This window comes from Hemitrygon akajei, unplaced genomic scaffold (genome assembly GCF_048418815.1).
Source record: "Hemitrygon akajei unplaced genomic scaffold, sHemAka1.3 Scf000126, whole genome shotgun sequence".
In the NCBI taxonomy this organism is placed as follows: Eukaryota; Metazoa; Chordata; class Chondrichthyes; order Myliobatiformes; family Dasyatidae; genus Hemitrygon; species Hemitrygon akajei.
The window spans coordinates 827,852-854,709 of record NW_027332012.1 but is presented as its reverse complement, the minus strand read 5'-3'; the positions used below and the strand labels follow the sequence as shown (position 1 = coordinate 854,709).

Sequence of the window (26,858 nt, the reverse complement as noted above, 5' to 3'; positions counted from 1 at the left end):
ATCCCGCCTGGCATCTCCACTGTTCCAACTGAGAAAATGTAAAGAAGGGGCAAAAAAAATTCTACCTCCATCAGGATTTGCCTTCTCTGACTGACTGCTCTCCCCACTGAAACCTCAAAGTCTCCGCTCCAACTCTGTCCACTCCAACAACGACCGCTCCACTTGTTCCTGCTAATGAAGGTTTTCTTGATAATCCATCCTGACTGTGGAGTGGCCACTGCTGAAAGCTCAAAAATAACCTGCCCTGAACCATTGCCTATAATACTCCATTGGCGAACCTGAGTGAATTACGTCCTCTCAAGCTACTGACCTCTCCGATTCACGATGGGTCAAAGCTCGGTAGGGGGACACAAGGATGAAGGACTGATTGAAACCCATCCCACATTCAGAGCAGGAGACTACCTTCCCCACAGTGTGAACCCACCACTGTCTCTGCAGTGTGGATCAGTGTGTGAATGACTTTCCACAGTCTGAGCAGGTGACCACCCTCCCCACAGTGTGAACCCACCACTGTCTCTGCAGTGTGGATCAGTGTGTGAATGACTTCCCACAGTCTGAGCAGCTGACAACCCTCACCACAGTGTGAACCCACCACTGTCTCTGCAGTGTGGATCAGTGTGTGAATGCCTTCCCACAGTCTGAGCAGGTCAACGTCCTCTCACTGCTGAAAACAGTCTGGTCTTTTGTTAGCCGAGATGAATGTATGCATTAATTCCCACAGTCAGAGCAGATGAACAGCTTCTATACAGTGTGAACTCGCTGATGTTCGCTCAGTAATGTCTGAGTGAATTCGTTCCCGTCTGAGCAGTTGATGTTCAGTCAGTTGAGATGTCTGAGTGAATTCATTCCCACAATCAGAACAGGTGACTGGCATCGCCCAGTGTGAACTTGCTGATGAACTTTCAAGCCTGATGACCGAGTGAATCCCTTTCCACAATCTGAGCAGGTGAACGGTTTCTCTCCAGTGTGAATTCGGCTGTGCCTCACCAGGTTGGATGACGCAGTGAATCCCTTCCCACATTCAGAGCACGTGAATGGCTTCTCCCCAGTGTGAATTCGGCTGTGCTTCACAAGGTGGGATGAGTCAGTGAATCCCTTCCCACATTCAGAGCATGTGAATGGCTTCTCCCCAGTGTGAATTCGGCTGTGCTTCACAAGGGAGTATGAATCAGTGAATCCCTTCCCACATTCAGAGCAGCTGAACGGTTTCTCCCCAGTGTGAATTAGTTGATGTACATTCAGATGAGATGACTGAGTGAATCCCTTCCCACATTCACAGCATGTGAATGGCTTCTCCCCAGTGTGAATTCGGCTGTGCTTCACGAGGTGGGATGAGTCAGTGAATCCCTTCCCACATTCACAGCATGTGAATGGCTTCTCCCCAGTGTGAATTCGGCTGTGCTTCACAAGGGAGTATGAATCAGCGAATCCCTTCCCACATTCAGAGCAGCTGAACGGTTTCTCCCCAGTGTGAATTCGCTGATGTACTTTCAGATGAGATGACTGAGTGAACCCCTTGCCACATTGAAAGCAGTTGAACGGTTTCTCCCCACTGTGAACTCGCCGATGTTCAGTCAGTTGAGATGACCGAGCAAATCCTTTCCCACATTCAGAGCAAGTGAACGGCCTCTCCCCAGTGTGAACTCGGTAGTGCCTCACAAGTTTGGATGAGTCAGTGAATCCCTTCCCACATTCAGAGCAAGTGAATGGCCTCTCCCCAGTGTGAACTCGCTGGTGTCTCTGTAGTGTGGATGAACGAGTGAATCCCTTCCCACAGACTAAGCAGGTGAACGGCATCTTTTCAGTGTGAACTCACTGGTGTTCATTCAGTTGAGATGATTGAGTGAATCCTTTCCCACACAGAGCAGGTGATTGGCCTCTCCCCGGTGTGAACTTGCTGGTGTCACTGTGGCATGGTTAAGTGTGTGAATGCCTTCCCACCATGTAAACAGGTTACTGTCTTCTCACTGGGGAACTTTCAGATGTGTATTTAGCACCGACGACAGAATGAATTACTTCCCGCTGTCAGAACAGGTGGAACATCTCACTGTGGTGTGAACTTGCTGATGTATCTTCAGACTGGATGACTGAGTGGTTCCCCTCCCTCACACAGAGCAGGTGAATGGCCTCTCCCCACTGTGAACGCACTGGCGTGTCTGTGGGTAGCCTGTGAGTGAATCCCTTCCCACACTGAGAGAAGGAGAATGATATTTCACTGCAATCAATCATCTGGCAATTCAGAAAGTCAGATGTTTGAATCCCTTGTACAATCAATGCAGTTGAAGAACTGATCTCCAGTGAACAAATGCTGGTGTGTTCTCAGCACCCGGTTCCTGTGGATAACACTGAGTTACAACAGAAAACTTAATTTCAGACACAAAACACATTTCCAGCTGGGATGAGATAAGTCTTCATCTCCAAGGATTGACAACAGATGCTTCGGTGTTGCAAAGAAAATATTTGGCCACTCCTTATATATCCGGAAAGAGACAGCCCACGCACAAGTGTTCTGGCATTTCAAACCTGTACAAATATTTGAAAGGACATCAATAGGTGAAGGACAGTTTTTCAGGTGAGATTTTAGTCTGTGATGAGAACATAAAAAAAGAGGAGTAGGAGAACATCACCTGGCCCGTCTCCACCAACCTGCCTTTTCCCCATCGCCCTTCATTCCCCTACTTTGCAAACATCTATCCAACCTCGTCTCAAATGCATTTACTGAGGTAGCCTCCACTGCTTCATTGGGCAGAAAAATCTACAGATTCCCAACTCTCGGGGTAAAGCAGTTCTTCATCTCATCCCAAATGTTAAAGTGATGTCCTCTAGTTCTACTCTCACCTACCAGTGGAAACAACTTTCCTGCCTCTATCTTATCTATCTGAATCATAATTTTGCATGTTTCTATAAGATCTTCTCTCAATGTGAGCTCTGGCATCAGAATATCACCCAGTTCATCTCAAGTTGAGATATACCACAGGTGACTGTGGGAAGCAGATGGAGTTCAACCTGGTGGTTCATTTTGGTAGGTCCAATTTGAAGACAGAATACAATATTAATGATAGGACTCTTGGCAGTTTGGAGGATCAGTGAGATCTTGGGATCTGTGTCAATAGTTCATGCAGAGCTGCTATGCAGCTGGACAATGTTTTTAAGAAGGCCTTCATCAGCCACGGGACTGAGTTCAAAAGCGGTGAGGTACTATTACAGATATAAAAGGCCTTCGTTAGACCCTACTTTTAGCACTGTGTTCAATTCTGATCAACTCACTACAGGAAAAAATACTCTAAATAGGGTGCAGAGGAGATTGACAAGGATGTTGCTTGGATTGGAGAGCATGCCTTACAAGAGTAGGTTGAGTAAACTTTGGAGCGATGGAAGATGAGAGGTGACCTGAGAGAGCTGTATAAGATGATGAGAGGCATTGATCGTGTGGATAGGCAGAGGTTTTTTCCCAGGGCTGAACTAGCCAACATGAGGGGGCATAGTTTTAAGGTGCTTGGAAGTAGGTACAAGGGGGCTACCAGAGGTATGTTTTTCACACAGAGAGTGGCAGGTACTGCCAGCGACGGTGGTAGAGGTGGATACAATAAGGGTCTTTTCAGACACTGTTAGGTACGTACGTGGAGCTGGGAATAATAGAGGGCTATTTGGTAGTGAAACTCTAAGCAGATTCTAGAGTAGGTTATATGGTCGGCATGAGGTTGTCCGAAGGGCCTGTAATGAATTGCAGACTTATGTTTCTGTGATTATATGTGAACTCCCCATCTTCTAACAAGGCACGGATCAGGCATCCTGACTGACCAACAAAATCTCTGACTGTATTCCTGTCTGTATGAGAATGGGCTATTTCGGCCTTCAATCAACCTGTGACTTGGCTCAATCTGTCTCTGTCCTTTGGTATATTTCAAGTTCAGGTCATGTTCCACAACACGACAAAGTGAACTTGTTACTACATGTCTGATCCTTGAGATTTTCTAATTACTGGGATTCCCTCCCCCCCAGCTGATTGAGTGATGAACCCATCGATGGCAATGCCAATGACTATGAAGGGGTAAACAGTAGTTATTCTCATTGGAGTGTGGCACTTTTGTGATGTGAAAGCTACAAGTCACCTGTCATCGAGGACAAAGGTGTTTCATATCGTTATTTACCCAGAAAACTAAAGCTGACCGGCAGATTTTTTTATGCTATACAGTACTAATTGACATTTTCACTGACTGGGAGGTAGACTTCATCCGAGAGTCACTGGACACTACATTTTTGTTCCGACGTACTGATCCTCGGATTTACATGGCTGGAGGTCGCTGCGTTAGGGACATTCTCTATGGGGACAACGCTGGCGCGTCAACCATGACTGCCTCCTTACCCAGAAGACACCACGGAGGAGAAACCTGTCTATCCGCCATCAAAGGAAACAGCGATGCGCATGCGCCGGAGAAATGGCGGCGCCGCAAACTCCCCGTGGCTCGGGTAAATCGTGGGGCTGAGAGAGACGGAAAGGACTGGGACTGTCCTAAGGTGCAGGATCAGTGTGGACGGAGCTCATAGTAATTTTCCTTTAATCGCGGTTCAGACGCCGGTGATTAAGTTCCCACCCGCGGCCCCGCTCCTACCTGCGTCCGATCCCTGAGAGCCTCTCGTCTGCTGAGCGCATGCGCAATGTTCACGATTGGCTGTGCCGCCCACGCATGCGCATTGGATAAAACAGGATAAAAAAATCTGCAGACGCGGAAATCCAAAGCAACACCCACAAAATGCTGGAGCAACAATGGAGAGGAGAGAACAGTCGGCGTTTCAGACCCACACCCTTCTTCAGGACTGGACAGGAAGGGAGGGAGTAAGAATGTGGGGGGAGATGAGGTGATAGGGTAAACCGGGAGACGGGGAGAGTTAAGAGCTAAGAAGTTAATAAGTGAGAAAGATAAACGGCTGGAGAATAATAATATTTTATTGATCCTGAGTGGGAAATTCATTCCGTTACAGCAGCAACATTTAAAAACACACTTAGCAGTGTGCAGACTTTACTAAAAAGAAAGTAGACAATAATAATATATACAGTAATACTGTACCAATGTGGAATAATATTGAATAAAATAATAATGCAGGGATTATTGAACTAAGATGTGTGTTCACCTATCGCAGAAAGATGAACTCTTGCATTTGGTAAGAAACAATCTCTGTAACTATGCTTGAGACGGCGGGGATGTTGGAAAGAGGGATGGGGACTCTGCTGCCTGTCGGGTAGGTCATGGAGAGGATATGACAGATTGTCCATAATCACTAACAGTTTGTTCAGTGACCCCCTCCCAACCACTAACTCGAAAGAGTCCGGTTCTGTCCAAGGATGGATCCATGTTTTCTGATGAGTTTATTTTGTCTTTTTGCACCGATGCTGCTCCCCCAACAGAAAGCAGCAAAGAAGACCGCACTCGCTACAACAGACTGGTAAACGATCTGCACCAACCCGCGTCACACATTCAAGCATCTCGGCTTCATAGAAGATAGAGTCTACTCATCCCCTTCTTGAAAACAACCTTTCTGTTGGTTTTCCAGTCATATCTATTGCCGAGGTGAACACCCAGCTAATTGTACTCCTCCACCACAGTGACCTCTTCTCTCAGAATGTATACAGGACTCGTAAATGTCCACTTCCTCCTAAAATCAATCACCATTTCCCTGGTTTCGGCCACATTCAGGAGCAGGTGATTCCTCCCTCACTATTCCACAACCCTGCCCACCAGTCCTCTGTTCTCCGACTCCTGCCCATCTCTGCAGAGTCATCAGAGAACTTCTGCAAGTGGCCAGACTCAGAGTTATACTGAAAGTCAGAGATGTACAGTGTGAACAGAAACGGAGACAGGACAGTCCCTGGTGGGGCTCCAGTGACACTCACCTCCACCTCAGGCAGAGAACCACCCAGCGGTACAAACTGGGCTCTATCAGTCAGGAAGGCAGTGATCCAGGAGATAGTGGATTTGTCTACACCAATTCTTTGCAATTTCTTGCTCAGAAGAGGCGGATGGATTGCACTGAAGGCACTAGAGCGAATCTAAAATTATGATTCTCACAATGCCACCAGCATCATTCCGGTGGGAGTGAGCTCACTGCAACAGGTGGATGATAGAACACAGAAACAAAGAAAATCTGCAGCACAACACAGGCCCTCCGGCCCACAAAGCTGAGCCCAACATGTCCTTATCGTAGAACTGCCTAGGCTTGCCCACAGCTCCATGTACCTGTCCAGGAGTCTCTGAAAAGACCCTACCGTTTCCACCTCCACCACGGTCGCCGGCAGCCCGTACCACGCACTCACCACACTCTGCGTAAAAAACACAGGCCCCTGACGTCTCCTCTGTATCTACTTCCAAGCACCTGCAAAATATCTCCACTCGTGCTCGCCAGTTCAGCCCTGGGAAAAAGCCTCCGACTATCCACATGATCAATGCCTCTCATTATCTTGTACACCTCTATCAGGTCACCTCTCATCCTCCGTCGTTCCAAGGAGAAAAGCCGGGTTCACTCAACCGATTCTCAGAAGGCATGCTCCCCCAATCCAGGCAGCATCCTTGTAAATCTCCTCTGCACCCTTTCTATGGTTTCCGCGTCCTTCCTGTAGTGAGGCGACCAGAAATGAGCAGAGTAATCAGAGTGAGGTCTGACCAGGGTCATATATAGCTGCAACATTACCTCTCAGCTCATAAACTCATGCACCGCGTGCCTTCTGAACCACAAATTCAACCTGCGTAGCAGCTTTGAGTTCCCTATGGACCCGGACCCTAAGATCCCTCTGATCCTCCACACTGCCTAGAGTCTTAACATTCATACTACGTTCTGCTATCATATATGACCCACCAGATGAACTACCTCACACTTATCTGGGTTGAACTCCTCTGCCTCTTCTCAGCCCAGTTTTGCATCCGATCAATGTCCCGCTGTAACCTCGGATATTCCGGGGCTATCTCTACTCTCTTTCTTGAAAAAGGGAACAGCATCTGCATCCCTCCAATCCTCTGGAACCTCTCCCGTCCTCATTGATGATGCAAGGATCAACGCCAGAGGCTCAGCAATCTCCTCCCTCACTTCCCACAGTGTCCTGGGGTACATCCCATTGGGTGCCGGTGACTTATCCAACAGATGCTTTGCAAACGCTCCAGCACATGGGATTGTCCACTCCTGACACACAGTGATACAGAATGACACACAGAACACAGAAAAAAACGGCAAAACGTAGGAGCTGCAGCAACAAGCTGTCACAAGCGCAGCACCAACTTAGAGTGTGAGTAGCTGGGAGTGTCCCGTCTGACAGTGACTGGTCAGGGTAGGAGACAGGCGGAGAGACTACATCTGCTGACCCGTCTGACAGTGACTGGTCAGCGTAGGAGACAGCCGGAGAGACTACATCTGCTGTCCCGTCTGACAGTGACAGGTCAGGGTAGGAGACAGCCGGAGAGACTACATCTGCTGACCCGTCTGACAGTGACTGGTCAGCGTAGGAGACAGCCGGAGAGACTACATCTGCTGTCCCGTCTGGCAGTGACTGGTCAGGGTAGGAGACAGCCGGAGAGACTACATCTGCTGACCCGTCTGACAGTGACATCAGGTCAGGGTAGGAGACAGCCGGAGAGACTACATCTGCTGAGCCGTCTGACAGTGACTGGTCAGGGTAGGAGACAGCCGGAGAGACTACATCTGCTGTCCCGTCTGACAGTGACTGGTCAGGGTAGGAGACAGCCGGAGAGACTACATCTGCTGACCCGTCTGACAGTGAGTGCAGGTCAGGGTAGGAGACAGCCGGAGAGACTACATCTGCTGACCCGTCTGACAGTGACTGGTCGGGGTAGGAGACAGCCGGAGAGACTACATCTGCTAACCCATCTGACAGTGACTGCAGGTCAGGGTAGGAGACAGCCGGAGAGACTACATCTGCTGACCCGTCTGACAGTGACTGGTCAGGGTAGGAGACAGACGGAGAGACTACATCTGCTGACTCGTCTGACAGTGACCGCAGGTCAGGGTAGGAGACAGCCGGAGAGACTACATCTGCTGACCCGTCTGACAGTGACTGGTCAGGGTAGGAGACAGACGGAGAGACTACATCTGCTGACCCTTCTGACAGTGACTGGTCAGGGTAGGAGACAGCCGGAGAGACTACATCTGCTGACCCGTCTGACAGTGACAGGTCAGGGTAGGAGACAGCCGGAGAGACTACATCTGCTGACCCGTCTGAGAGTGACTGGTCAGGGTAGGAGACAGCCGGAGAGACTACATCTGCTCACACGTCTGTTAGTGACTGCAGGTCAGGGTAGGAGACAGCCGGACAGACTACATCTGCTGACCCTGTCGGTATCAGCCCCAGGACACAGGAGAACACTGCGTTATTATTTAAATTATAAATAAGAACTTTTTAAAAGCTATTATTAATGCTTTTTGAGATAGTGATTTAGATGCTTATCATATTTTTTACTGAGTTAAGTATTGTATGTAATTAATTTTGCTACAAGTGTATGGGACATTGGAAAAAAGTTGAATTTCCCCATGGGGATGAATAAAGTATCTATCTATCTATCTATCTATCTGTTGGGAAAGAATTCTGTTTCCTATGCTGATAAATGGCTATAAGTCATTTCTTTACCATTACCTGCAATTCAGGCAAACAAAAACAGCCACACCAACATCCCCAGTAAACTTATCTTTTGATTCATCTGTAAAAATGGTTACCGTACGATAATAACTTTCATTCATATACTGATGAACCAACAGACTCTCAGGGAGAACCGAAACCGATCGTGTTACCTAAAATCAACTGAAGTCATTGGAGAAAACAAGGTGGGTTTACGGAGAAAGCTACAGTGGGACTTATTGTATCATCAAATACACCCATATTCCCAGCGTGGTAAGAACCCAGCCACCCACAACAAAAAACACTCTTCTTGTGATGTCCCCAACCGTCCTCCAGCACACCTTTAACAGGATGATCATTTCCTTGCCCCCGCAAATTAATCCAGTATGTTGATATCAACTTGAACCTCTGTTACTTTGAGGGCAATTGTCCCATTGCAATCAGTAAAGCCAAAACAGGAGACGACATTACTGCACCAGAACACAATCTTAAAGTCTGTAATTGTATCACATACAAACATTTTTAATTTGAAGATGAAGCTGATCCATTAGCCACACAGACATAATCAAGAACAGATCAAATTAAACAAATATAATTGGTCAACAAAGATTTTCATGTTGCACCCAAGTATACCCACATAGATGCCTGAGGAGATTTAAAGCTACTTTACATTTATCAATTATTTTACTGATAGGTGCTTCCATGTCAGCTCATTATCCATCCACATTCTGAGAAATCTTACCACTGACACTTCTTCAAGACATTAATCATATAATTTAAAATCAACTGCAAGTCTATTAATGCTGTTTGTAAACCACGTAATGTGTTTTAACGACTGAAAGCTTAAAATCCTCATCAATCTGCCCACTGTTTGACCTATTAATTGTAAATTGCAATTAAAACCTCTAATCTATAAAGCTAAGTCATCTGTATATTGTGATTTACCCAGGGTATCCCATTTTCTCATCTCAGAGAAAATATCATTAATCATAATATTAAATAATGAAGGGCTACAAATACTGCCCTGTGGGATCCCATTCTCTATCTCATAGAAACACAAACATAACATGCCGACCGGTATTTGGACAGTCCATCCAAAAAGAACTCAAAAAAATTATACAATGTCCCCCTCACTCCTAATTTAATCAAAAGTCCTTTCTTCCATATCATTTCCCTTTTCAGTATCAAGAAATACTGCTATTACAACATCTTTATTTAATTGTGTTTTCCGAATATCATCTTCCAAGTCTAAAACTGAATCTAATGTCATTTCACCCTTCCAAAATCCACTCTAATAAAACACTTTATCACCACTCTTTCCAAAATATAACTCAAGCGCTTGATTACCATACATTCCATAAGTTTACATAAATGAGACATTCACGATATAGGCCCATAACTAGAAGGATCAGATGGGGATCTGCCAGGTTTTAGAATTGGCACTACTATTTCCATTTTCCATGAGGAAAGTAGATGCACAATTCAAACATTTAATATTTTCACAAAAGCGAATTAGAAACAATTACAATTTCAAATATCACTCTTTCCTGCGAACACCTGACCTGCATTATTAATAGACTTGTTAAATTCATACAAAGAAATCTCTCCATCAGTGATACTATCATTGCTACAGCTGACTTCCAGCACATCATTCCAGCACTGAAAAACTAGGACCGGCTGCAGGTAGGCGGGGTCTCCGGGAGGGAATTAATCTCCGGTGTCTGAAACGCGATTGAAGGGCTATTACTGTGAGATCCTGCCGCACTGGTCCTGCACCCCAGGACAGCCCCTCTTCCTCAGCCCCACGATCCGTACCCGGGCCCCGGGGAGCTTTCAGCTGACGAGCGCTGGAGCCGCCGCCATTTCTGCGGCGTATGCGCATCGCAAGATCGTTCGGTGGCTGACAGACAGGTTTCTCGCTCGTGCGGCCTTTTGGGTAAAGAGGCAGCCATTCCTGACTCTGCCAGCGTTGTCCTGGTACAGTCGGAGGAAATGTGAGCTAATGTCTCTCTCAAACACTGCCGAGGTCCAGCTGTATACATGCAAGGATTAGTAACTCGGAACAGAAAGATATTTCCTAGTTAATCTTGGATGAAAAGTCTACCTTCCAATCAATTAAATTGTCAATTAGTGCTGTATGGCAAAAAAAAATCCTTCCGTCAGATTTAGTTCCCGCTGGGTAAGTAACCCCTTTGTCCTCGAGGACAAGTGACTTGTGGCTTTCGCATCACAAAACTGCCACACTCCAATGAGAATAACTGCTGCCCTCCCATTCAAGACTGCTGGCATTGACATTAATGGATTCATCACTGTCAATCAGCTGGGGTGGGGATCCGAGTAATTAGAAAATCTCTGGGATTCTGTATGTTGTGACAATTGCTCTTTATAGTGTTGTGGAGTATGGCCAGAACTTGAAATAATCCCAAAGGACAGAGACAAATTAAGCCAAGTCATAGGTTGATTGACCGCAGAAGCATCCTCATACAGACAGGAATACAGTCAGAGAATTTGATGGTCAGCCAGGATGACTGATCCGTGCCTTGTTAGAAGACGAGGAGTTCATATAGAGACAGAAATCCACAGTGTAATTACAATTTCCCTACCACATAGCCCTCTATTTTTCTAAACTCCATGTACCTATCTAAAAGTCTTTGAAAAGGTCCTATTGTACCCACCCTTTGTGTGAAAAACATACCTCTGACATCACCCTTGTACCTACTTCCAAGCACCATAAAACTATGCCCACCCCCACCCCCCCCCCCCCCCCGCCCCGCATGTTAGCCATTTCAATCTTGGGGAAAAAGCCTCTTGCTATCCACACGATCAATGCCCCTCATCATCTTATTCGCCTCTATCAGGTCACCTCTCATCTTCCGTCGCTCCGAAGTTCACTCAACCTATTCTTATGAGGCATGCTCTCCAATTCATACAACATCCTTGTAAACCTCCTCTGCCCTCTGTCCATAGTATCCAAGTCCTTCCTGTATTGAGGGACCAGAACTGAACACAGTACCAAGAGTGAGGTCTAACTAAGGCCTTATATCTGTAAATCTCCTCTGCCCTCTGTCTATAGTATCCACGTCCTTCCTGTATTGAGGGGACCAGAACTGAACACAGTACCAAAAGTCAGGTCTAACTAAGGCCTTATATCTGTAAATCTCCTCTACTCTCTGTCTATAGTATCCACGTCCTTCCTGTATTGAGGGGACCAGAACTGAACACAGTACCAAAAGTGAGGTCTAACTAAGCCCTTATATCTGTAAATCTCCTCTGCCCTCTGTCTATAGTATCCATGTCAATCCTGTATTGAGGGGACCAGAACGGAATACAGTACCAAAAGTGAGGTCTAACTAAGGCCTTATATCTGTAAATCTCCTCTACTCTCTGTCTATAGTATCCACGTCCTTCCTGTATTGAGGGGACCAGAACTGAACACAGTACCAAAAGTGAGGTCTAACTAAGCCCTTATATCTGTAAATCTCCTATGCCCTCTGTCTATAGTATCCACGTCCTTCCTGTATTGAGGGGACCAGAACTGAACACAGTACCAAAAGTCAGGTCTAACTAAGGCCTTATATCTGTAAATCTCCTCTGCCCTCTGTCTGTAGTATCCACGTCCTTCCTGTATTGAGGGGACCAGAACTGAACACAGTACCAAAAGTGAGGTCTAACTAAGGCCTTATATCTGTAAATCTCCTCTGCCCTCTGTCTATAGTATCCATGTCCTTCCTGTATTGAGGGGCCCAGAACTGAACACAGTACCAAAACTGAGGTCTAACTAAGTCCTTATATCTGTAAATCTCCTCTGCCCTCTGTCTATAGTATCCACGTCCTTCCTCTATTTAGGGGACCAGGACTGAACACAGTACCAAAAGTGAGGTCTAACTAAGTCCTTATATCTGTAAATCTCCTTTACTCTCTGTCTATAGTATCCACGTCCTTCCTCTATTGAGGGGACCAGAACTGAACACAGTACCAAAAGTCAGGTCTAACTAAGCCCTTATATCTGTAAATCTCTTCTGCCCTCTGTCTATAGTATCCACGTCCTTCCTGTTGAGGGAACCAGGACTGAACACAGTACCAAAAGTGAGGTCTAACTAAGTCCTTATATCTGTAAATCTCCTCTGCCCTCTGTCTATAGTATCCACGTCCTTCCTGTATTGAGGGACCAGAACTGAACACAGTACCAAAAGTGAGGTCTAACTAAGGCCTTATATCTGTAAATCTCCTCTGCCCTCTGTCTATAGTATCCACGTCCTTCCTGTATTGAGGGGACCAGACCTGAACACAGTACCAAAAGTCAGGTCTAACTAAGGCCTTACATCTGTAAATCTCCTCTGCCCTCTGTCTATAGTATCCACGTCCTTCCTCTATTGAGGGGACCAGAACTGAACACAGTACCAAAAGTGAGGTCTAACTAAGGCCTTACATCTGTAAATCTCCTCTGCCCTCTGTCTATAGTATCCACATCCTTCCTGTATTGATGGGACCAGAACAGAACACAGTACCAAAAGTCAGGTCTAACTAACTCCTTATATCTGTAAATCTCCTCTGCCCTCTGTCTATAGTATCCACATCCTTCCTGTATTGAGGGGACCAGAACTGAACACAGTACCAAAAGTCAGGTCTAACTAATGCCTTATATCTGTAAATCTCCTCTGCCCTCTGTCTATAGTATCCACGTCCTTCCTGTATTGAGGGGACGAGAACTGAACACAGTACCAAAAGTGAGATCTAACTAAGGCCTTATATCTGTAAATCTCCTCTGCCCTCTGTCTGTAGTATCCACGTCCTTCCTGTATTGAGGGGACGAGAACTGAACACAGTACCAAAAGTGAGATCTAACTAAGGCCTTATATCTGTAAATCTCCTCTGCCCTCTGTCTATAGTATCCACATCCTTCCTGTATTGAGGGGACCAGAACTGAACACAGTCCCGAAAGTCAGGTGTAACTAATGCCTTATATCTGTAAATCTCCTCTGCCCTCTGTCTATAGTATCCACGTCCTTCCTGTATTGAGGGGACCAGAACTGAACACAGTACCAAAAGTGAGGTCTAACTATGTCCTTGTATCTGTAAATCTCCTCTGCTCTCTGTCTATAGTATCCATGTCCTTCCTGTATTGTGGGGACCAGAACTGAACAGTAGCAAAAGTGAGGTCTAACTAATGCCTTATATCTGTAAAGTTAACTCAGGGCATTTGAACTCAATCCCATTGTTGATGAAGGCCTTCTTAACAACACTGTCAACCTGCCCAACAGCTTTGTGTGCACGATTGACACGGACTCCTAGATCTCGCTGATCCTCCACCCTGTCAAGAGTCCTATCATTAATATTGTATTCTGTCTTCAAATGTGACCGACTGTAAGGAACCACTGGGTTGAACTCCATCTGTCACTTCTCAGCCCAGTTCTGCGTCCTATTGATGTCCGGCTGTAACCTCCAGACTATCCACAACAACCCCAACATTTGTGTCATCGACAAACTTACAAACCCACCCTTCTGGAGACATAGGAAACCTACAGCACGAAACAGGTCCTTCGGCCCACTTAGCCCTCTAGTTTACTAAGCTCCATGTACCTATCCAAAAGTCTCTTCAAAGACACTATCATATCTGCCTCCACCACCGTTGCCAGCAGCCCATTCCACACACTCACCATTCTCTGATTAAAAGACTTACCCCTGACATCTCCTCTGTACCTACTCCCCAGCACATGAAACCTGTGTCCTCTTGTGGCAACCATTTCCGACCTGGGAAAAAGCCTCTGACTATCCACATGATCATGCCTCTCATCATCTTAAACACTACTTCCTCATCAAGGTCATTTGTAAAAATTACAAAGAGGAGGGGTCCCAGCAAAGATCCCTGCTGAACAGCACTGGTCACCGTGCTTCATACAGCATCTACATCCACCCTTTGCCTTCTGTGGGCAAACCAATTCTGGATCCACAAAGCAAGGTCACCTTGGATCCTTGCCTCATTAATTTCTCAATGAGCTTTGCTTGAGGAACCTTATCAAAAGTCTTACTGAAAGCCATGCCCACTACATCCAATGCTCTACCTTCATCACTGTGCTTTGTTGCATCTTCAAAGAATTCAATGTGGTTCATAAGGCATGACCTGCCCTTAACAAAGCCATGCTGACTATCCCTGATCAGATTATGTCTCTCCAATTGTCTGAAGTCCTGCCTCCCAGGATCTTCTCCAACCACTTGCCCACCACTGAAGCAAGACTCCATAACATACAGGAGCAGAAGTAGGCCATTTGGCCCATCGAGACTGCACCGTCACTCAATCATGGGCTGATCCAATTCTTCCAGTCATCTGCATTCCCCTGCTTTCACCCAATACCCTTCGATGCCCTGGCTAATCAAGAAACTATCTATCTCTGCCTTAAATACACCCAAAGACTTGGCCTCCACAGCCGCTCGTGGCAACAAATTCCACAGATTTACAACCCTCAGACTAAAGTAATTTCTCCGCATCTCAGTTCCGAAAGGTCGTCCTTCAATCCTGAAGTCGTGCCCTCTTGTCCTAGACTCCCCTACCACGGGAAATAACTTTTCCATATCTAATCTGTTCAGGCCTTTCAATGTTCAGAGTGTTTCTGTGAGAACTCCCTCATTCTCCTGAACTCCAGGGAATACAGCTCAAGAGCTGCCGGACGTTCCTCATGCGGTAACTGTTAAGAACACAAAAGTCTCAGCAGCAATGGAACGCCTGGAGTCTGGTTTTGCTGTTAACAAAACACTGTTTTATTAGTAACCACGTCATTTAGTAACTTAAACCAGGTAAATCAAGAGTTAATGCTGTTATGCGTATACAGGTGTAAATGTATAAATCCCCGAACTTCTTCAAGCTTAGGTGGTAAATGATACAGTCTTACGATGGTGTGGTAAGGAAATTCAATTCGGTCCACGGGATTGAAGTGAGAGAGAGAGATGTGTAATCCAAGTAAACAGATGTTGTCAATCCTCCTCGATGTCCTCCAAATCTTCCAAGTTAGCCAAACATGACCAGTTTAAGAGCGCCATCTTCAGGTGATAATCTACCAACCCAAGCAGTGGTTAGACACACCGGTAGATTCCACAGGGTTGCCCTCAAACGCACTAATGGTCATGGATCGATTCCTCTTAATCGATCCTCAGCCCCACCCTTGTGGGCACTTAAAAATTCAGTGGCAATTCCGCCACCAGCCTTTGTGCATCTGCGTGTCCCACGAAAGAGACAGTGACACTTGTTTAAATGCCGGTGTGCTGAACAGCAGCTGTCCATCATGTAGCGTTCTCGTTGTTTCTCCCTCTCTCTCTCTCTCCCGCTCTGTCTCCCCCTCTCCCTCTCCCTCTCTCTCTCCCCTTTCCCCCCTCAACCCCTCTGTCTCCCCCTCTCCCTCTGTCTCTCCCCCTTTCCCCCGCTCTCTCCCCCTCCCTCCCTCTCTCCTCCCTCCTTCCCTCTCCCTCCCTCTCCGCCTCTCCCGCTCCCTCTCTCTCCCCTCTCTCTCCCCCTCCCTCCCCTCCCTCCCTCCCCCTCTCTCCTCCCTCTCCCTCTACTTGCACTGTACGTCTCTCTCTCTCTCTCTCTTACAGGCATGATTCTTAAAGGCACAGTCCATAATGAATAAAACTTAAGATTTCATCGCAGTAACCATTTCATACCTGGAATCATTCTCGTGAATCTTCTCTGAGCCATCACCAATGTCAATATATCCTTTCCAAAATGAGGAGCCCAATCCTGTACACAATACTCCAAGTGTGGTCTCCCGAGTGCCTTATAAAGCCACAACATCACATCACTGCTCTTATATTCTATACCTCGAGAATTTTGCCTTATTCACAACCGGCTCAACCTGGAGGTTCACCTTTAGTGTATCTAGCACAAGGACTCTCAAGTCTCTTTGCATCTCTGCATTTTGAATTCTCTCCCCATCTAAATCATAGTCTGCCCATTTATTTCTTCTACCAAAGTGCATGACCACACACTTTCCAACATTGTATTTCATTTACCACTTCTTTGCTATTCCCCTAAACTATCTAAGTCTCTTTGCAGGCTCTCTGTTTCCTCAACACTACCCACTCCTCCACCTATCTTTTTATCATCTGCAAATTTAGCCATAAATCCTTTAATATCATAGTCAAAATCATTGACATGTATCGTAAAAAGCAGCGGTCCCGACTCTGACCCCTGTGGAACTCCACTGGTAACAGGAAGCCAGCCAGAATAGGATCCCTTTATTCCCACTCTCTGTTTTCTGCCGACCAGCCAATGCTCCACCCACTTTAATAACTTCCCTGTCATACCATGGGCTTTTATCTTGCTAAGCAGCCTCATGTGCAGCACATTGTCAAAGGCCTTCTGAACATCCAAGTACACCACGTCTACTGCGTCTCCTTTGTCTACCCTGCTTGTAATTTCCTCAAAGAATTGCAGTAGGTTTGTCAGGCAGGATTTTCCTTTCAGGAAACCATGCTGGCTTTGGCCTGTCTTGTCATGCGGCTCTAGGTACTCCATAATCTCATCCCTAACAATCGATTCCATCAACTGCCAACCATTGATGTCATGCTAACAGGTCTATAGTTCCCTTTCTGTTGCCTCTGACCCTTCTTAAATAGCGGAGTAACATTTGCTATTTTCCAGTCATCTGGTACAATGCCAGAATTTATCGATTCTTGAAAGATCATTGTTAATGCCTGCACTATCTCTTCAGCTATTTTCTTCAGAACCCGAGGGTGCATTGCATCAGGTCCTGGAGATTCATCCACCCTCAGACCATTAAACTTCCAGAGCACCTTCTGACTCATAATTGTCACTGCACAAACTTCACTTCCCTGATACTCTTGAATGTCTGGTACGCATTCAATTCCTCTTACTTCTCAGCAACTCTCATTACAGTAACTCCAGCGATATTTTGTATTGGTCCTAAATCTACCCTCGGCTCTTTTTACCCTTTATATATATTTTAAAAAGCTTTCAGTATCTTCTTTGATATTAGTCACCAGCTTCCTCTCATAATTCATCTTTTCCTTCTGAATGACCTTCTGAGTTTTCTTCTGCAAGTTTTTAAAAGCTTCCCAATCCTCTATCTTCCCACTAGCTCGAGCTTCCTTGTATGTCCTCTTTTGCTTTTACTTTGGCTCTGACTTCACTTGTCAGCCACAGTAGTGTCCTTCTTCCCTTTGAAAATTTCTTCTTATTTGGAATATATCTGTCTTGCATTTCCCTCATTATTTGCAGAAAATCCACCCATTTCTGCTGTGCTGTCCTTCCTGCAAATGTCCCTTTTCAGTCAACTTGAGCCAGTTCCCCTCTCATCCATTGCAATTTCCTTTATTCCACTGAAATACTGACACATTGGTTTTATTTTTTCCCCTCTCAAATTTCAATGTGAATTTGATCATGTTGGGATCACCCAGTCCAGCACAGCCGATCCCCTAGTGGGCTCAACAACCAGCTGTTCTAAAAAGCAATCCCTTAGACATTCTACAAATTCTTTCTCTCGAGGTCCTCCCAATTCATGTTCATGTTAAAATTGCCAATGATTATCATGACATTGCCTTTCTGACAGGCCTTTTCTATCTCCTGCTGTAATTTGTAATCCACATCCCGACTGCTGTTTGGAGATCTGTATACAACTGTCATTAGGGTCCTTTTACCCTTGCCATTTCTTAACTCGACCCGTAGAGACTCATGACCCAATCATGTGGATAGGGTGGTGAAGAAAGCTTTTGGTATGCTGGCCTTTATAAATCAGAGCATTGAGTATAGGAGTTGGGATGTAATGCTAAAACTGTACAAGGCATTGGTAAGGCCGAATTTGGAGTATTGTGTACAGTTCTGGTCACCGAATTATAGGAAAGATATCAACAAAATAGAGAGAGTACAGAGAAGATTTACTAGAATGTCACCTGGGTTTCAGCACCTAAGTTACAGGGAAAGGCTGAACAAGTTAGGTCTTTATTCTTTGGAGCGTAGAAGGTTGAGGGGGACTTGATAGAGGTATTTAAAATAATGAGGGGGATAGATTGAGTTTACGTGGATAGGCTTTTTCCATTGTGAATAGGGGAGGTTCAAACAAGAGGACATGATTTGAGAGTTAGGGGGCAAAAGTTTAAGGGTAACACAAGAGGAAATTTCTTTACTCAGAGAATGGTAGCTGCGTGGAATGAGCTTCCAGTAGAAGTGGTAGAGGCAGGTTCGGTATTGTCATTTAAAGTAGAATTGGATAGGTACATGGACAGGAAAGGAATGGAGGGTTATGGGCTGAGTTCGGGCCTGTGGGACTAGGTGAGTGTAAGCATCCGCATGGACTAGAAGGGCCGAGATGGCCTGTTTCCGTGCTGTAATTGTTATATGGTTAGACGGTTACACCTTACAATCCTATGTCATCTCTTTCCAATGATTTAATATTGTTTTTGTCCATAGAGCCACACCACCCTCTCTGCCCAGTAACCTATCATTATGATACACCGTATAATCTTGGACGTTCAACTCCCAACGGCAGCCACCTTTTATCCAAGTTTCAGAGATTGTCCAATTTGCCAATCTGCAGCTGAATTTCAAGATCGTCCATTTTAATCCTCATGCTCTGTACATTCAAATAACACTCTCAGCCCAGGATTTGTTGCTTTCTGTTTTAACTGCCCCACATCTCTATTGTTCCTCATGCCACTGGCTTTGATTAAGCCTCATCTCCTGACCATTCTTTCTACAATCTCTGTTGTACGCTATCTTCGATTTATTTCTGTTTCCCTTTTCCTCAGCCCCATCACTCAGATTCCCATCCCCACGCCAAATCAGTTTAAACCCTCCCTGACAGCTCTATTAAATGTGCCGGCTAGGATATTGGACCCCTTTGGGTTCAGGTGTAACCCATCCTCTTTGTACAGGTCGTACCTCCCCCAGAAGAGGCCCCAGTGATCCAGGAATCTGAAGCCCTGCCCCCTGCACCAGTCTCTCAGCCACACATTAATACACCTGATCATGCTATTCTTGCTCTCGCTAGCACGTGGCACAGGCAGCAATCCCGAGATTACTACCCTAGAGGTCCTGCCTTTCAACTTCCTACCGAACTCCCTGAATTCTCTCCTCACGCCCTCCTCCCTTTGTCTACTTGTGTCATTTATACCAACGTGTACCGAGACTTCTGGCTGGTCACCCTTTCCCTTCAGAATACTCTGCACCCGATCTGAGAGATCCCGTACCCTGGCACCTGGGAGGAAACACCCCACGCGTGTATCTCTATCAGGCTTGCAGAACCTCCTGTCCGTTCCCCTCACTATTGAATCCTGTGACTACCGCATTCCTCGTCTTCCTCTTTCCCTTCTACACCACGGATCCAGGCTCAGTGCCAGAGACCCGAGCTTCATGGTCGTCCTCCGTCAGGTCAACCCCCCTCAACCGCATCCAAAGCGAGGTAACGATTAGTGAGGGAGATGGCCAATGGGGCACTCTCCACTCACTGGTCTATAATTTCTGGGTTCCCTCTACTCCATTCCCTTAACAAGGGAACAATGCCTTCCAATTCTCTGCTACATCTCCCTTCCTGAGTGGTAATACAAAGGTCATCGCCAGAGGCTCAGCAATCTCCTACCTCGCTTCCCACAGTAGCCCGGGGTATATCTCAGGTTGAGTTGCTCCAGCTTGAATTGATCTGGGTAAAATTGTGATGCCAGAGCTCACATTGAGAGGAGATCTTACAGAAACATGTAAAATTATGAAAGGGGTAGATAAGCCAGAGGCAGGAAAGTTGCTTCCACTGGTAGGTGAGGCTAGTACGAGAGGACATTGCCTCAAGATTGGGGGATGTGGGATGGAGATGAGGAGGAACTGCTTCTCCCAGAGAGTGGTGAGTCTGTGGATTTCTCTGCCCAGTGAAGCAGTGGAGGCTACCTCAGTAAATGTATTTGAAACAACGTTTTATAGATTTTTGCATCGTAGGGGAATTAAGGGTTATGGCGAAACGGCAGTTAGATGGAGATGAGTCCATGGCCAGATCTGCCATGATCTAATTAAATGTCGGAGCAGGCTGGACCGGCTGTGTTTTCACCACAGACTAAAATCCCACCTGAAATATTCTCCTTCACCCACTGATGTATTTTGCATTGTTGTTGATCCTTGGAGATAAAGATGTACCTCATTCCAGTTGGAATTGTATCTGTGTCTGAAATGAAGTTTTCTATTGTAACTCAGTGTTATCCACAGGAACCGGGTGCTGAGAACACACCAGCATTTGTTCACTGGAGATCAGTTCTTCAACTGCATTGAGTGTACAAGGGATTCAAACGTCTGACTGTCTGAATTGCCAGATGATTGATTGCAGTGAGATATCATTCTCCTTCTCTCAGTGTGGGAGGGGATTCACTCACAGCCTACCCACAGACAGGCCACTGTGGGGAGAGGCCATTCACCTGCTCTGTGTGAGGGAGGGGATCTACTCAGTCATCCAGTCTGAAGAAACATCAGCAAGTTCACACCACAGTGAGATTCTCCGCCTGTTCTGACTGCGGGAAGCAATTCATTCTGTCATCGATGCTGAAGATATATCCAAAAATTCACCAGTGAGGAGACGTTTCTCAGAGTGTGGGAAGGCACTGACACAATCAACCACACTACAGAGACACCAGCAAGTTCACACGGTGCCATGGCCTCTCCCCACCTCTGAATGGCGAAACGGATTCATTTAGTCATCTCAACTGAACGAACGTCACCAGTTCACACTGAGAAGATGCCGTTCACCTGCTCAGGCTGTGGGAAGGAGTTCACTTCGTCATCTCAACTGAAGGTACACGGGCGAGTTCACACTGGGGAGAGGCCGTTCACCTGCTCAGACTGTGGGAAGCGATTCACTCGGTCATCTCACCTACTGAGACACCAGCTGGTTCACACTGGGGAGAAACCGTTCATCTGCTCAGAATGTGGGAAGGGATTCACTCGGTCATCTCAACTACAGGAACACCAGCTGGTTCACACTGGGGAGAAACCGTTCAGCTGCTCAGAATGTGGGAAGGGATTCACTCGGTCATCTGACCTGAAGGTACATCAGCGAGTTCATACTGGGGTGAGTCCGTTCACCTGCTCTGAATGTGGGAAAGGATTCACTCACTCATCCAAACTACAGAGACACTTGCTGGTTCACACTGGGGAGAGGCCATTCACCTGCTCTGAATGTGGGAAGGGATTCACTCAGTCATCCAAACTACAGACACACTGGCTGGTTCACACTGGGGAGAAACCGTTTGCCTGCTCCGTATGTGAGAAAGGATTCACACGTTCATCTCAACTGAAGGAACATCAGCGAATTCACACTGGGGAGAAACCGTTCACTTGCTCAGACTGTGGGAAGGAGTTCGCTCGTGCAGCTCAGCTGAGCGTACATCAACGATTTCACACCGGGGAGAAACCGTTCAGCGGCTCTGAATGTGGGAAGAGATTCACTCTGTCATCTGACATGAAAATACATCAGCGAGTTCACACTGGGGAGAGGCCATTCACCTGCTCGGACTGTGGGAAGCGATTCATTCGGTCATCTGAACTGAACACACATCAGTGCTTTCACACTGGGCAGAAACCGTTCATTTGCTCAGACTGAGGGAAAAGATTCACTCTGTCATTTCGTCTACTGAGGCACCAGTTAGTTCACACTGGGGAGAAACCGTTCATCTGTTCTGAATGTGGGAAGGGATTCACTCAGTCATCCAACCTTTTGTCACACCAGCGAATCCACACTGGGGAGAGGCCATTCACCTGCTCAGATTGTGGGAAGGCATTCGCTCACTCATCCACCCTTTTGTCACATCAGCGAATCCACACTGGGGAGATGCCGTTCACCTGCCCTGAATGTGGGAAGGGATTCACTCGGTCATCCAAGCTACAGAGACACCAGTTAGTTCATACTGGGGAGAAACCATTCACTTTCTCAGATTGTGGGAAGGGATTCACTTGGTCATCTGACTTGAAGCTGCATCAGCGAGTTCACACTGGGGCCAGACCATCAGACTATAAGATATAAGACCAGAATGAGGCTGTTTACCCCATCGAGTCTGTTCTGTCATTTTATCGTGGCTGATCCAAATTCCCTCTCTGCTCCAATCACCTGTCTTGTCCCCGTATCCATTCATTCCCGGATCTATCAAGATTCTATCCACCTCTGCCCTAAATGTACATAAAGAATTGGCCTCCACAGCTGTCTGTGGCACGGAATTCCGCAGATTCACCACTCTCTGTCCGTTCTCTGTCATCTCCGTTCTAAAAGGACACCCCTCTATTCTGATGCTCTGTTCCCTGGTCGTAGACTCTTCCACCACAGGAAACATCCTTTCCACATCCACTCTATCAAGCCCTTCCACAGTTTGATAAGTTTCAATGAGATCAGCCCTAATTCCTCTGCTGATACAGGCTCAGGCCCATTAAACACTCCTCATATGACAATCCATTCAATCCTGGAATCTGTTTTTGTGAACATACTTTGAACCTTCTCCAGTTTCAGCATATCCTTTCCAAGATAAGGGGCCCAAACCTGTTCTCCAAGTGAGGCCTCACCAGTGATTACCAACTTTCCAAATTACATCCTTGCTTATATATTGTAGATCTCTGGAAATGAATGCTAATGTTGCATTTGCCTTCCACACCACAGACTCAACCTGCAAATTAGCTGTTAGGGAATCCTGAACATGGACTCCCCGTGTCCCTTTGCACCTCAGTTGTTTGGTATTTTCTGTCCAATTCGAAGAAGTTAACACTTTCATTTCTTCTACCAAAATGCATGAACATACACTTCCCAGCACTGTATTCCATCTGCTGTTTTTTTCCCCATTCTCTAAATCTATCTCAGTCCTTCTGTACCCTCTCTACCGAAAACTACCTGCCCCTCCTCATGTCTTCATATTATCTGCAAACCTTGTAACAAAGCCAGCAATTCCGTCTTCCAAACTATTGGAATATAACACAAATCACCAGTCCGAACACAGAGCCCTGAGGAACACCACTAGTAACTGGCAGCCAACCAGAGATGGCTCCCTTTATCCCCAGTCTTTGCCTCCTACCATTCAGCTTGTCATGGCCCGGTCCGTGACGTCTGCGTTCCAGTTCACGGTCCGGTCCGTGGACTCTGGACTCCGGGTCTTCTGGCTGTCCATTGTTTCAGTTGGGCTTAATCACAGGCACCTGATTTTCAAATTGGGGCTGGAATATAAGTCGCCCTGGGTTCAAGTGTGGTTGCTGCTTCATCTTGTCAGTATCCTGTTCTCGCCTCTGTGGGGTTCATCTTGACAGTATCCTCTCCTTGCCTCCGTTGGGTAAGACAGGCCTGAGGCTGGACTGTTCCCTTCCCTTCCCCTTCTTTCAGCAACCCACGCCTGAAGCCTTGCCTGCAACCTCACCTGCGTCCTCCCCTGTTATCACTGTCAAGTTTAACCGCTGGAGTGAGACTGGAGCCTTGCCTGCAACCTCACCTGCGTCCTCCCCTGTTATCACTGTCAAGTTTAACCGCTGGAGTGAGACTGGAGCCTTGCCTGCAACCTCACCTGCGTCCTCCCCTGTTATCACTGTCAAGTTTAACCGCTGGAGTGAGACTGGAGCCTTGCCCCGCCAACAGAAGAAACTATCTATCTAGGAGCTTGGAACTGTCTCTGTGTCCCCGTGTTTAGTGTCCGTGTATGAGTCCCGGCCGTACGTCCTGTCCCCAAGGAGGGGTCCTGACTCTATGTAAAGCCCCGGCCCTACGTCCTGTCCCCAAGGAGGGGTCCTGACTCTATGTAAAGCCCCGACCCTATGTCCTGACCCCAAGGAGGGGTCCTGACTCTATGTAAAGCCCGGGCCCTACGTCCTGTCCCCAAGGAGCGGTCCTGGCTCTGTGTTCTGTGTTCCCATTCTCGAGTCCAAGGCTCAGTAGGAAGACTGTTTGCCGCTACTCGAGTGGACTGTCGTCGTTTGTCGTTCCGTGTCCAAGTCCAGTCCAAGTCTCAGGCTCCGTGTCAAGTCCAGTCCAGGTCAAAGTCTCCGAGGAGGTTTCCAGCCCGTGTCCAAGGCTCTGAGGAGGTTCCCAGTCCTGTTACATTGCCTCGTCCAGTCCTCGTCTGGATCCGGAGTCCGAGCCCGAGTCAAGACCCAGGTTCCGGGTCCCCGTCCAGTCTCTGGCTCGGAATCCTTGTCCAGGTTCCGAGTTCCCAGTTCTTAGTTCCTCATCTAGGTCTCACCTTCCTACTCTAGTCCTAGCCCATGCCCTGTCACCTAGTCTTGTCCAGGGCCTGTGTCATGTCCAGTGTCGTTTCATCCCCACTTCTTTCCTGATACACCTAGTCCTCTCCCTAGTACTTCAGTGTCTGTGTCTTGCATTTGGGTCCGTTCCCAACGCCCACAGCCACTGTTTAATCCATGCTAGAGTCTCCACTGTAATATCGTGGGTTTATTCAGCAGCCTAGTGTGTTGCAGCAGGAGTTTCACTTGAGGAAACTTTGTCGATCCTGCTTGTTGCTTCTTCCAAGAATGCCAACAGATTTGTCAGGCAAGATTTCCCCTTGAGGAAACTTTGCTGACGTTAGAGAAATAGAAGGCTTGAAGAAAAATAGAGGGCGATGGGTAACCCTAGGTAATTTCTGAGGTAAGGGCATGTTCGGCACAGCCTGTATTGTGCTGTAGGTTTTGTATGTTTCTGTGGCATATAGTCTTCAGTCGAAGATTAAAGGCAGAGCCTTGCAGCAGTTTTTTTTCCGTTGGACCTTTGAGCAGCGGCCAGTCAGCATTTGGGTTTGCTCAGCAAGAACTGAAAGTTGTGCAGGAGCGAGTGGAGCGGTCAGTGTCAGAGTGAATGGAGTCCGAGTGGAGCGGTCAGTGTCAGAGTGAATGGAGTCCGAGTGGAGCGGTCAGTGTCAGAGTGAATGGAGTCCGAGTGGAGATTCTGAGGCTTTAGCTGTCAGTGATGGGAGCCTTCAGTCACAGAAGGTATAATTAAGCTGAAGGTAGAGATTTTTTTGCCCCCTTCTTTTCAGTTGCTCAGTGAGAACAGTAGAGATTACAGACGGGGTAGTGGAAAGCTCCTCTTGTGGGATGCGGGAAACCAGGGACACCTCCAGTGCCCCCGATCACTACACCTTCGAGAAGTGGATCCGGCTGCAGCTTCTAACAACCTGCATTAAGAGGCTGGAACTGGATGAACACCAGATCATTCTGGAGGCTTCAGGGCTGATAGATGGGATGTTTAGAGAGGTGGTTACACCCAAAGTGCAGGACACAGGAAACTGCGGGACAGCCAGGGAAAGGAAAGGGGTTAAACAGCCATACAGAGTACCCCTGTGGTCATCCCCTCAACAACTGGGGTATCGTTCTGGATACTGTTGCGGGGTGTGGGGGTGATCCAGCCAGGGAAAGTCACAGCCACTGGGTCTCTGTCTCTGTGACTCAGAAGGGAAGAGGGGAGAAGAGTCGACCTGTGTGATAGGTGATGCATCCATTAAGGAAACGGACTGGATTCTGTGGGTGAGAACGAGATTTCAGGATGGTCCTGTGTGCCGTGGGTCAGGGACATCTCTGGTCGAGTGTTCAGCATTCTTAAGGAAGGGGAACAGTGAACGTCGTGGTCCACGTGGGTACCAATGGTATGGGCAGGTGGAGTATTGAGGTTCAACCAAAGGGGTTCAGGGAGTGTGGTGCTAAGTTCAAGGGTTGTAATCTTAGGATTGCCACTGTGCCACGTGCCAGAAACGGGAAGGCGAAGGAATCGGTGCAGGAGGGAAGGTATAAGATTTTCAGATTATTTGAGCCAGCGAAGATTGCGGTGTTGCATAATATGACTGCATTGGGGGAGAGGGTGGCATCGTTGATGGAGGGTGGAGCAGGCAGGTCTCTCTCTCTCTCACACAAACATGCAGTGTGGGTATGGAGAGTAAGGTTTGAGTGGGAGAAGAATGAGAAGGGGAATGAGGAGGATGAGGTTAGGGCTCCTTCTCAAAGACACAGACTCACCCACCCCTCCCCCTCTGGAATTGGTCCCATTCCGTACCCCAGGCTGGGGGTGAGCATTGAATTCCCTTGTCAACCAGAAAATGAATGGTTCAACAACAGCTGGTTAACACACTTTGATAATAAATTTACGTTGAGCTTGATCATTGAAATGTTCTGTTTGTAAAACATGTACTGATGAGAAATGGTCTCAGTGAAGGTCCGAGAGTGGAAATCGAACCGGTGTTCAGCCCCACTGCTCCGTGCCAGACAAGAACCCCTATCGGAGTCTGTCCCATCTGTCTG

General features: G+C 47.0%; 1 protein-coding gene and 1 pseudogene across 1 annotated transcript; one reads left to right on the top strand and one right to left on the bottom strand.

Moving 5' to 3' along the window:
* Positions 1-625: 625 nt before the first annotated feature.
* On the bottom strand, positions 626-4,647 carry LOC140723681 (uncharacterized). The gene is made up of 2 exons (XM_073038244.1): positions 4,614-4,647; positions 626-2,523 (listed from the first exon to the last, which is right to left on the bottom strand). Exon 2 carries the CDS (start codon positions 1,795-1,797, stop codon positions 820-822), a length of 978 nt encoding a protein of 325 aa, XP_072894345.1. The 5' UTR covers positions 1,798-2,523; positions 4,614-4,647; the 3' UTR covers positions 626-819.
* Positions 4,648-21,279: 16,632 nt separating this feature from the next.
* LOC140723691 (uncharacterized) overlaps positions 21,280-26,858 on the top strand; it is an 805,012-nt pseudogene continuing 799,433 nt past the window's right edge.

Excerpts from the sequence above, each read along its gene's own strand:
- LOC140723681 (XM_073038244.1), bottom strand. The coding sequence starts at position 1,797 with ATGCCGTTCACCTGCTTAGTCTGTGGGAAGGGATTCACTCGTTCATCC.